Consider the following 12,241-nt stretch of genomic DNA (forward strand, 5'->3'; position numbering starts at 1 on the left):
TAATATATATTAATAGAGTTAAATTAAAATATTAAAGGATTAATATCTTAATAAATATAATATAGAGCTTAAAGAAAGCCTCTTTTATTTTAATAGTTATTATTTACTCTCCTTTGGCTTATTTTATTAATTAGTTTATAAGAGTAATATATACTTTAGAGTAGTTTTTAATAAAATACTAATAGAAACCTATAAATCTTAAGAAGATCTAAATATCTTTAATACTATTAAGTATTAATTAGTTTATAATAGCTTTTACTCTCTCTTATTTTATAGTAATACTTTTTAATAATACTATAAAACTTAAAAACTTAATAGTATTAATATAGAATTTATACTTCTTTAAGTTAATATAGAGGCTAATAGTAAATAGCTAGCTTAATATCTATTTAACTACCTCTATATATTATTTTTAAGTCTTTATAAAGATTAAGATATTATTTAGGTATATAATATAAATAATATCTATTAAGCTTATTAAAGTATTATTAATATAAAACTAAAATATTACTAATATATTTATTAGCCTAAAAGATATAACTTAGTACTTAAAGTATTTATATTATATTCTAAATACTATCTTCTATTTATTATTTAGCTTAATATATATTTAGTAATATATATTCTTAAGGTTTAATTTTATATATTATAAAGCCCTTTATAGCTAGTTTAAGATCTTATTAATTAAGAGTAATAAAGTATAGTTTTTTACTATAATATTATTAAGGCCCTAATAGTTTGTATATAGCTTTAATTTACTCCTCTTTTTAGATATAAAGAGTATTAATACTTTAGTTGAGCTCTTTAAAACTTTAATCTAATTTTCTTTAGTATTAAAGATAGATATTATTAAAGTTTCTCTAATTCCTTTTCTATTAGTAGGTAGATAGAGCTTTATAGTAGCGTTTTACTTTCTTTTAGGTTAATAGAGTAAACTTAAGCCCTTTCTTTTATTAGCTTATTTATTTTATTAATATTAAATATATATATTTAGTCTTAATATTCTTTTAGTAGTAGTAATATATTTTTCTTTTAGGGTTTTAAGTTAATATTTAGTAGTCCTTTAGACTTACTTTTTTCTCCCTCCTTATATTCTATTACTATTAATATAAATACCTACTTTAATTATTTTTTTACCTTATTAATAGCTTTTACCCCTTAAATAAGTAATATATTATTAAGTTTAAAGTAATAAGTCTATTTTAATATTTTCTACTTAAGATTTAGCTTTATTTATCTCTCTTAAAGGATCTTTAGAATAATATTATATTTATTAATATTATTAATATTAAATATATATAACTATATTCTTATTATATTAAGGTTATTTATAACTTTAATAACTATAGTTTTTATTTTATATTTAAGTACTACTCTTCCCTATAAAGTATATAGTATAGGTCCTTTTAGCTTTTTTAGCTCTTTATTATAAAGTATTTTTTAGTTTATAACGTTCTTATTAGCTATTAAGTTAATAAGTATTATACTCTTTTTTTATCCTCTCTTTATATAAATAATAACTTTAGCTTTAAAATACTAATAGGGCTTTAGGTCTTATAGAACTTTAATACTATTAGCCCTTATTACTATAGTATTATAGTATTATTCTAAATATTAAGGTTTTTTATAGTAGTAATATATAGACTTAAAGTAGTTATATAATATATATTTAAGCTAGCTATAGTTAAAATATATAGTAATACTCTATAGCTAGATAGCTACTAGGGGTTAAAATATACCTTTTACTTTAACCTTTAGGGTAGCTATTATTTTACTTAAAGGGCTAATATTTTAGGTTAAAGGGGTAAATTTTTAAAATATCTCTCTTATTAGGGTAACTATTATTAATACTAATAGGCCTCTATTTCTCTTCTTAAAGACCTTTAAGGTTCATTTTTAATAGTTAGCTTTATTATTTACTCTCTTTATTATTTTAGCCTTTTTAATAATATTATTAAGTTCTTATTAAGTTATTAAGAGCCTATAAGCTATAATTATAATTTTTAGTTTTAATAAAAAGTAGTTAATAATATTAATAACTTAAGTATACTTTAGTTAAGTATTAAAATATTCTACTTTAATAGCTTTATATAGGTCTATAAATTTCTAATATAATTAGTTTAGCTTCTATTATATTATATTTAGCTTAATAACTATATTAAAAGCCTAAATATCTATATTATTAATATTACTCTTTAATTATATTTTTATTACTCTTTAAGTAATTAGCTCTATATAATAATTATATATATTTATAATATAGTTAATTTAATATTATAAAAATAAGCTTTTAAAGTAAAAAGTTATATATTATACCTTTATAATATTAAATTTAAATTTACTTTCTCTTATAGTAAACTTATTATTTAGCTTAAATAGGAACTTATATAAATTAAACTAATTACCCCCTTTATATTAAATAGGTATAAATTACTTTATTTATTTATTACTCTTTAGCTTTTTAGGTTTAAGCTAAAGAGTAATAAGTTTAAGTTAGCTCTCTTAATCCTCTTCTATATTTTTACTCCTCTAGAGGGCTTTTAACTTCTCTAGCTTCTTCTTTTTTTATTACTTACTTATTTCCTCTTTTATTATTTAGTTAATTTTATTTTTTAATATATTACTATTATTAAGGTTTCCTTATAGCTTTATAATAGCCTCTCTATTATTAGGGGAGATATTTATAGTTAATTCTTTTACTATATTTAATTTATTATTATCTCCTTAAGGGGTATTCTATATTACTCTCTATTAAAATACTATTATAGTCCTATTAGTTAGTATACTTAAGGATAAATAGAAGTTTAAATATATTAAGTTAGATTTATACTAAGTAATAAGATCTCTTATTATATATATATTACTATTTATATAACTATTTAAACTTATTCCTTTTAATTTTTCTATAGCCTTATAGCCCCCTTTTAGCCCCTTAGGTAGATTAATAGTTAATTTAGTATACTAGCCCCCCTCTAGTAGACCCCTAGCGCCCCCCTAGCCCCCCTCTACTAGACTATCCCTAACAGCGTTATAGCTGGGAACAGCCTACTTTAGGCTTAACTTAGAAGCGTCTAATTAATCTATAGGTCTATTTACTAGTGTGATTTTAATTATCTAAATTAAAGATGAGGTCTTTAATAAGGGGACTAAAATAGAACTCCTTTATAACGTTAAGGGAGAGGCCTCTTATAATGCTCTCTTAAGAACACTAATATAGATTCTGATAACGTCGGTTTTATATGTATCCTATTGGGTATCTATATGTCTTCAAATTTAAACAGAAGTGGACATAGACGTAGTGATTGAAAATTACGGTCGTTAGAGAGAGCCCGTAGTAATCTACTGAGTTTGACGTATTCCTTGACTTAGACAGCAAGGGTGTCAGGGTCAGTATGGATTATCTTCCGCTATTTTGGGCTGCACAAGCACACTGGCGAAACGGTCTATATCGAATATCGCCCCGAAAACTTACGTGTATGTATTAAAAAATAGCAATTACTTCACCGTTGTCAAGATTATCGGCAGTGGAGAGGATCTGGTAGAGGACGCTCTTCTCATTCTCTTGTTCAAAAACCTGACTGAGCGTCAGCTGGTGTGTGAGAAAATGGTCCCCGTAAGTACTCAAGAAATACGTTCGGTTTCTCTCAAGTTTTCTCATTCTCTATGTCTACACTTGAAATCTCTGAGATGTCTTTCAAAAAAAAAAAAAAAAAAAAAAAAGAAGAGAGGGAGACTAGATCTTCAGTTAGTCTTCATCAGACCCTGCAAGTAGTTCTCAAATAATTGAAAGCAAGGTACCCCAGGATTAACTTAGCTGGAGCTGATAGCAACACCGTGCATGCCTTCCAAATTACGTCAAACCTGTTCGTTGATAACCCGTCGGCAAAAGAACAGACGATCGGCTAATTTTTAAGCTTACATGCCGGGGTCGACCCCATCCCCAGCCGTTCCCCTCATAAACAATGCGGAGGGAACAGGAATTGAGTGGGGAGACTTTCCCACGGCGAACACGCAGTTGTGGATGCTTCGAAGGGATCCAATCGGCCTCGCCCAAGCAGCCGGTGCCAAGAACTTCGGAAGAGATATCGGCGACGGCTTGCGAGGAAGATAAATAGCTATCTCCCCCGCCAAGATATTTGACTCCAGCAGTCGGTGGAGAAGCATTCAACTCCGCGTCGTTGGTTCGTTTGTGCGGTGAACAATCACCCAGGCAAAAGAGAATACAAGCTGGGCATTTCATAGTCCCGGAACCGGCAGCGGATGCCAATGCACCCCACCTTGTCCTTCCGGAGAAGAAACCAGTAAATGATGCCGATTACGAACAGCCGAGGAGCGGCGCGAGGGCAGAATTGTCAAGACTGCGAGCCGAAGAGACGGTATTTCCCTCAATTATGCGCTTACGACAATCCACGTGTGCCGAGAAGATGGATACGACAAGAGATAGGAATGGCCGAGTAATCTTGGCGCTGGGGAGTATATAAAACTCAACACCTACGGTTCCCCCAGTGAAGAAGACTCTCTCACTAGATCCTATGCCAACGAGAATCTCATCATCATGGGTATCAAAAGCATCTCCGGCAAGCTCGTCCTGGCTCTTGGCGTGAGCTCAGCTGCTGCATCGTCAGTACTGCCTCGCCAGACCAACGGTTCTAGCTCTGGTGTCAGTCCGTACTTCGCATCCATCTCCGACTATGTCGATTCCATCGTCGATGAACTCTGGCCTATCAACAAGGAGATCCACGACAACCCCGAGCTTGGATACGAGGAGGTCAAGGCACATGAGCTCTTGACTGACTTCATGGAGTCCCATGAGGGTTGGAACGTCACGAGGTCTATCTACAACATCAGCACTGCCTTTGTCGCAGTATTTGAGGGAAGCGGGGATGGACCTATCGTGTCTTTCAACGCAGAGTACGGTAAGTGTCACGCCACATCTCGAGTTTTGACTCACCACTGAACTATCCAACAGACGCCCTTCCTGGTCTCGGTCATGCTTGTGGTCACAATCTTATCGCCACGGCTTCAATCGGTGGAGCACTTGCCACTGCTGAGATCATGCGTGCCGAGAACCTCCCAGGCAAGGTCATTCTTTTCGGGACGCCTGCTGAAGAGAGTGAGTATTCCCCAATGCCCCCGGTGACATGCCCAAGCTAACAAATCCAAGGTCTTGGAGGCAAGGTGAAGCTTCACGAAGCTGGCGCATTCCGTGATCACAATATCGACATCTCTCTCATCACCCACCCAACCAACGGCGGTGACTCGCCGTACATGATCACAACCTCCACCGACCGATTTGAGGTCGAGTACTACGGAAAGGAGGCCCATGCCGCTGCGTCGCCCTGGGAGGGTATCAACGCCCAAGACGCTCTGATCGTTGCCAACAACGCCATCGCGCTACTCCGCCAGCAGACGCGGTCCACGGACAAGATCCACGGCATCATATCATCCGCCGGCTCCCGCATCAACGTCATCCCTGCTCTCGCAGAGGCATCCTTCCAGATCCGTTCCGCGGACAACATCGCTTTGGAGGAGTGGACGGAAAGGGTTATGAAGTGTTTCGAGGCCGGCGCCCTGGCCACCGGCGCCGAGCTCAACCTCACCATGCGGCCTTACGGCTATGACAACATGGTCAGCAACGACATCCTGGCCAGCTCGTATGCCAAGTACTTCACGGAGCTTGGTGGAGAGGTGCCCAGTGCCGAGATCGACAAGCTCCGAGAGCCGAGCGGAAGCACCGACCAGGGAAACCTGAGCCACGACTTCCCGACCATCAGCCCCTACTTCGGCATCACCAACGAGAACGGCAGCGTGCCTGACGGCGGTCCTCACACTTCGGCGTTTGAGGTTGCGGCTGGTAGCAGATCTGCATTCGACAAGGCGATTATGGTTGCTAAGGGTATTGCTGGTGTTGCTGTTGACGTTCTCACGGTGGATGGCCTGCTGGACCAGATCAAGGAGGAGTTCGAGGCCACTCAAGAGAGGCGCAGAAGGCGTCGCTCTGTCTTTTGAGCTCAGGACACGAAATCGGGGCTTATGAACGAATGACTATTACTTGTCTTAGTAAATAATGACCTCAAACGCCTGTTAAGTGGACTATTGATGTCGCTAACCTGTTATTTCTGCAATCAACGCATTCTCAAGTTGAAACAGTGATGCCAAGTGAGTCAACGAAATTACATCGAGCTTAGTTCTCAGATGAAACACGTTTTTATTTAGTGGGTCATTGATTAAAGTGACGTTCATTGCAATTTCATTCACTGGCGTTTGCTCCTTATTTCACGCGTTTCCTGTGATAATAGCAGCCGCTTGTTCCGCCATTGCGTATAACGGACCCATCAAATGAGCAGCCATAGGTACAGGCAGAACAGAGGCATCAACAACGCGCAGGCCCTTGACACCCTTGACGTTGAACTCCGAGTCGACGACCTTGCCCATAGCACAGGTGCCGTGCGGGTGCCAGGTGGTAAGCCCGCCGTCAGCCAGACGAGAGTTGAGATACTCGTCAGTGTCCTCCAGAGTCGCGGCAGCAATGCCATTGGGTGCGGTCTCGCCGAGGATGTAATCCTTGCCGAATGTTGTGTTGAGCATGAGGTTGGTGATTTGACGAACTCCCTCACGGTAGACATAGCGATCAACCTCAGTGTCGAGGTAGTTCAGGTTGATGACTGGTCCGTCAGCGGGGTCAGACGAAGCGATGCCGACGGTGCCTTTCGATGTGGGCATGAAAGAAACGAGGTTGGTGTAGATGTGCGATCCATCCATGGGAACGACGGGGTTCGCAGCGCTGTAGGCCTGGTAGATGACGAACGTCTCAAGGAATGTTCGGTCCGTCTTCAACAAAGAATGAGAAGTGGCATCAGGGGTGATGCCCTCGTCTTTGGCAATGGCAGCTGCCAATCCGGTCTTATCCACGCCGGTGGAGGTGACCCAGTCGATCGGGTATCCCATACCGAACTCTGGTCCCTCAAAGAGTTTGTTGCCCGAGCCAACAGCGTAGCCGTTCTCGGGGTTTTTGAGTTTCCAGTATTGGTAGAATGACATATGATCCATCAGGTTCTTTCCAACTTCGGGTTGATCCAGCTTCACAGAGATGTTGTGCTTCTGGAGCTCCGCCGCGTTGCCGATACCAGAAAGCATAAGGAGCTGAGGCGATCGATAAGCTCCAGCGGCAGATATGACGTTGTTGGTCGAAATCTTGGTACCGTTCGCGAGCTGTACGCCGACAGCTTGAAGCAGGCCAGCAGTTGAGTTACCAGCGAGCAGGACCTTCTCAACAAGCGTTTCAGTGAGAACAGTGACGCCGTCGAGAGGATAGATGACGGGAGGAAGTTGTCGAATGCCATCACGGCGAGTCTCGGTTAACTCGGCCCGGCCAATGTTATCGCCGGCGTTGCTGTCGAGATCGGGAAGCTCGGGCACGCCGAGTTCGTCCCAGCCAGCAGCGACCACATCGCGAAGCGGATAAGCACGGCCGGTAGAAGATACAGAAGCAACGTGGAGAGGACCGCCGTTGCCGTGCTGAGCGGGGTTGCTTGAGCTGAACCAATCTTCGGCCTTCTTCATGTAAGGTAGCTGGTTTTCGTAGCTCCAGCGCGGGTCGCCAACGAGCTCTGCCCATTAGTCATAATCACCCTTTGGGCCACGCGTGTATCCACCTTATTCTGTCAGTTGCGTCTTTTGGTGAATGAGTCGAGTCAGATCTGCTCACATGCATTGATAGCAGCACCACCACCGAGTCCTTTGCCTTGGTTGAAAACAAATGTGCGGTCGTTCAAAGCGGCGACGGGCTCTGTTGGGTATTGCCAATCCAACTCGCCACCCATGAGATTCGTGGCATTGGCATATAGAATGTCGGTACGGGACCTGGTGTCCTGGCCAGCCTCGATCAGGAGGATGTTGAGCGAGCTGTTGTATTCGAGCATGCGGCTCGATATTACGGAGCCAGCGAGGCCACCGCCGACGATGACATAGTCCCACACAGCAGGCAGCATCTTGAATTAAATTATTAGGTTCCAAAGGGAGAATGCCCCCAAGAGAAGAAACAACAATAAGATACGGCAATTAGATTTCGCGACCAAAGGACAGGCCAGACAGAGGTAAATCCTGGCCAAGCGCGAGGACCTCGATTGCTCATACAACACAGCACCTCCGCTGGCTTTATACGTTTAACGGTGGAGGAGGACCTATGTCTCTTTAGTCCTCGGGCTTCTCAAATGTCCGTCGTCAATGAAGACTAGTCTTGGTCAATGAAAGTATGGGCTGAGACCCCTCACCAGGTATTGCCTTTCCCCCATTCCGGTGGCGCAGGTGGTGATAGCAAGGACGCGAGCGGCGGGACCCTCTCAAATCATAGGGGTTCGGCATACGTACTCTCAAATTTCTTAGCCTGTTGACATCGAGAAGAATGTCACATTTGGTAATGCCTGTTGGTGGTGGATACTTGGGATTGATATTGAAGACAAGTCGGGAAGTTTGTCCGCGACAGGGTGCTCGCGGCCCACATCAGTGGCCGCTCCCTTTTCACAAATATTTTGGCCTTGCCCATGAAGGAAAACCAGCTTCTCAACCAAGTAGTGTATATCCAAACAACTGAGTAGTGTTGTAGAATCTCCTCGAGAAATGAGTGATATTCCAACCGGGACAGTATTCCGTGGGAGACAAGCAGACACGTTCGTGTAGTTGTCTCTCTGAAACGCCTTACAATTATATCACATATGACTATTGGGAATCCTGCATTCTTGTTGGTGTTGTTGGTGTTGTTGTCAAGAATGGCCAATCAGCGAATGTAGCCTATATCCCTGCCCGATTGCGGGAACCGGACTGGACCCGGTTCCGGGTTCTGACCGATGGTGGTCCCTTATCCTGGACCCATGCCGAAGATCGAGGGACACCATTAGCACAGAGTCTGTCCTAATGGTCTGTAATCAAGTAAACGTACTGTTTTCAAGGAGATTCAGTTTCTGCAACAGTGTGGATATCCAAGATCACGATGACATAGTTGAATACAGGCTGCGGAGCTGTCTTTTAACTCTTGAGAGGCCAATTCAGAATTATAACAGAGCTTGAACAATGTTCTTACAGTATGTGAGCCTAGATTATTTCATATGCTATCAAGTATGAAGTTTATCTTCCATCGCACAGCTGCGGCGGCCGATACCTTGTCGACTGGAACATGAATTCGGTTCTGTTGGTGCTGGCCCTAGCAAGTTCCACGCCAATGTCGAATCATCTGGCTCGGGTACAGCCTTGGCTAAGGGTCGAGGCCGACGCTAGTCGCGCATGGGGATGTATCGTTCGACTTTATTAATTGTCTTCTTGTTGGCTAGCACCAACATCTGTTGAAGATTCAAGACCCTGGTTAGTGGACATGGCTCACGGCAGAATGGGGCAAGTGGTCTGGAATACGCCTACCGGACTTCTTCCTGAGCTAAATCGCTCCACTTTCGAATAGACATGATGTGGCCAACCGCATAAGTAGGTAGCATTACCGGAACCGAGCCTCCATTTGACATGATGTTAAACAACGCAATGGGGTCGTCACCGTAGGCTTGGACGGTTTTCACCATCTTCGTGTAAAACTCTGTTCACTGCCTTAGCCGTGCGCTTTCAGATGAGAGCGATGTGATAGAAATCTCGGAATCGATTGCCGTACACGGCATTGCCAAGCTGAACCGCCAGGACAACACGGCAGCGGATGATCGAGACATCCTGATTTGTGAAATTGTTCCCACGTATGGCAGTGAAGATTTGAATGTCATGGGCCCAGATCGTTGGTACAAGGCTATCGACCCATGACTAGTTGACAAGGCAAGGCAATGTGACCCCGTCCGAACCCACGACCCATCCGATGTACCTTTCTTCAGTGGGAGGGCATCAATCTTCACAGACATTTGGCCCTGTCAATGTTGCTGAGACTATTATCAGTGTGATCGGGATGGTAGCTTCTCATGGCTCCAGGCAGTCACACCATCAGGGGCCACTGACGAGGGCGTCTCGGTTCTGTTGGTACCAGGGTGTTCAGAAACTAGCATTGCTACATGAATCAGGGTGAAGAGCTTGATATGTAATCTTCATCCGTTCATACATGTGTTGAAGGTTGCCGAGGTCTGGGCGATCATGTCATGTTGGATAAGAAAGGGGTGACGGTAGGAAAAACCTTGAGAGCGCAAAAGGACATCGTGCAGATTTGCTGGCATTGTCACTTGTCCCGCGACAATTCTTTCCAGCCTAGATCTTCTGCTGCTGTCGAACATCGATCCACGCCCATCGAGGGCCTTCTTTGCTGGTATTGATAACTACAGCTTGAAAGAAAAAATGGCCGACGCCGCTGACTTGGAGCCGATCACGACTGTCATCGTCCCAATTGCGCCAACTGCCGATGCTCTGCAGGTTATCTACACAAACATTGTTCTGGTGGTTTTGGTGTCGATATGGACAGGATTGCGCTTGTATTCTCGACACATGCGTCGAGTGCCCTTCGGCGTGGATGATCACCTCTACATGGTGTCTCTGGTAAGAACTTCGAAGATCAGAGAGGCACAACCTCCGTTTAAGTGCTTACCTGTCAGATTTTATTCTACGCATTCGTCGTCATTCAGTTTATGAGTACGTTCTGCTCTTCTTGAAAGCTCTTTCGTCACCGTAACCCATACACAGCACTTCTTTTCTCAAGATGTGTCGTAGCTGACGTTCCCCTCTAGTGCAATTCTTAGGAGGCGCTGGTCATCATGTTTCCAGACTTCAACCGTGGCACATTGAAAGGCTCATGAAGTTCGGGTAGGCTACACAAGTCATATACGCCTTGTCGCTAGGCGCTCTCAAAATCAGCATATGTTGGATGCTTCAACGTATTTTCTTCATCAGACCTTTCAAGGTGAGAATTTTCTTTTGGGACCCTCACACTACTTGATATCTAGCGTCGTGTGGCATCATGACCTTCTACTTACGATACTGAGCAAATGCTGACATTATGCTTTTGTTCTCAATAGATCGCAGCCTGGGTCACCATGGGTCTCGCTACATCATGGATGCTCATGACCATTCTCATAGGCCTACTGATTTGCAGGCCAATTGCTATGCAATGGGATCCAACAATTCCGGGAGGCGTCTGCGGCGATCAGGTCACAGCTTTCGCTGCCGTTGGCGTGGTTGATCTCATCGTCGATGTCATCATTTTCGTGTTACCCATTCCCATGGTTTTGAAGCTGCAAGTTTCACGTGCTCACCGAATTGCACTGATAAGCATCTTTGGCGCTGGCGTTCTGTACGTTATCATACCATCGAGTCGGACGTCCATTTACAGACCTCCATCTACAAAGCTGTTAACAACTACTGACTACGATCCCGCATCACAGGACCATCGTGTTTGGCGCTCTCCGTCTTGCATCCGTCTTCGCCGTTGACTTCCTCGACTTTTCATACACATCACCGACCGCCATGATCTGGGCCTCAGCTGAGGTTGGAGTTGCGCTCATGGTCTCCTCCTCACCGATTCTCCGCCCAGTCTTTGACCGCGTCTTCGGCCGATTCATTAGCACCTTGCGTTCAAGTGCTGGCCGAACCGACCCAAACATAAGCTATTACGCCGGCGGTAAATCCGGGGCAACCGGTCCTCACACCCTGATATCTGCCGCGAAACACCCATCCAGATTTCCGGGCGGATTCATGGCCATGAGCGATTCCGACGAAAACTTGGAGATGGAAACAATGGGCCGGAAGGGAAGCTTACAAGCTGCGAAGATTTCAAGTGGTAGGCAGAGGTTAGATCACGTCCATGGTGAATTGGAAGGAGGCCATGTTCACCGTGATGATGCGTCAACAGACAAGATATTTGTAAGAACAGAGATTGTTCAGCAGACAACATAGATAATTGCATGCAAGTCACTTTACTTGCAGTTTAACCGATTACCACCGTCGAATTCGCACTTGTCGTGGGATGTTGGTTCCGGTTGGTCGACTTCCATGTAATTCTCCTAACATCCGTACCCCTGGCACAACTTCCGATCACCTGCATGATCATCTTCGCTTCGAATGCTCATGCAAGAGCACACTTGTGCACCTTGGCAAGCGAAGTAGCGGCACAGCATATGCAGGCTCCTATAGCGTTATCCAGAAACGACCAAGTTTCCCTGTCACATCACCGTCTCTCTTCCATCGCCAGAGCAGACCGAAACAATGGTCAAGACCATCTGCACTACGAGCCCTCGCTCCTTCATTTTTTGTGTCGTCGCCGATATCGACT

At 42.9% G+C, this 12,241-nt stretch overlaps 2 protein-coding genes across 2 annotated transcripts; both read left to right on the top strand.

Annotated features, from left to right (window-relative positions):
* Positions 1-4,555: 4,555 nt before the first annotated feature.
* On the top strand, positions 4,556-6,009 carry CkaCkLH20_10431 (uncharacterized protein; the record flags this gene model as incomplete). The annotated part of the gene is made up of 3 exons (XM_038893145.1): positions 4,556-4,916; positions 4,970-5,113; positions 5,165-6,009. 3 exons carry the CDS (start codon positions 4,556-4,558, stop codon positions 6,007-6,009), a joined length of 1,350 nt encoding a protein of 449 aa, XP_038741555.1.
* Positions 6,010-10,314: 4,305 nt separating this feature from the next.
* On the top strand, positions 10,315-11,865 carry CkaCkLH20_10432 (uncharacterized protein; the record flags this gene model as incomplete). Its single annotated transcript, XM_038893146.1, has 3 exons — positions 10,315-10,512; positions 10,989-11,263; positions 11,355-11,865. 3 exons carry the CDS (start codon positions 10,315-10,317, stop codon positions 11,863-11,865), a joined length of 984 nt encoding a protein of 327 aa, XP_038741556.1.
* Between the last annotated feature and the right edge of the window lie 376 nt (positions 11,866-12,241).

The sequence above is a fragment of the Colletotrichum karsti genome (assembly GCF_011947395.1).
Source record: "Colletotrichum karsti strain CkLH20 chromosome Unknown Scaffold40, whole genome shotgun sequence".
Lineage (NCBI taxonomy): Eukaryota > Fungi > Ascomycota > Sordariomycetes > Glomerellales > Glomerellaceae > Colletotrichum > Colletotrichum karsti.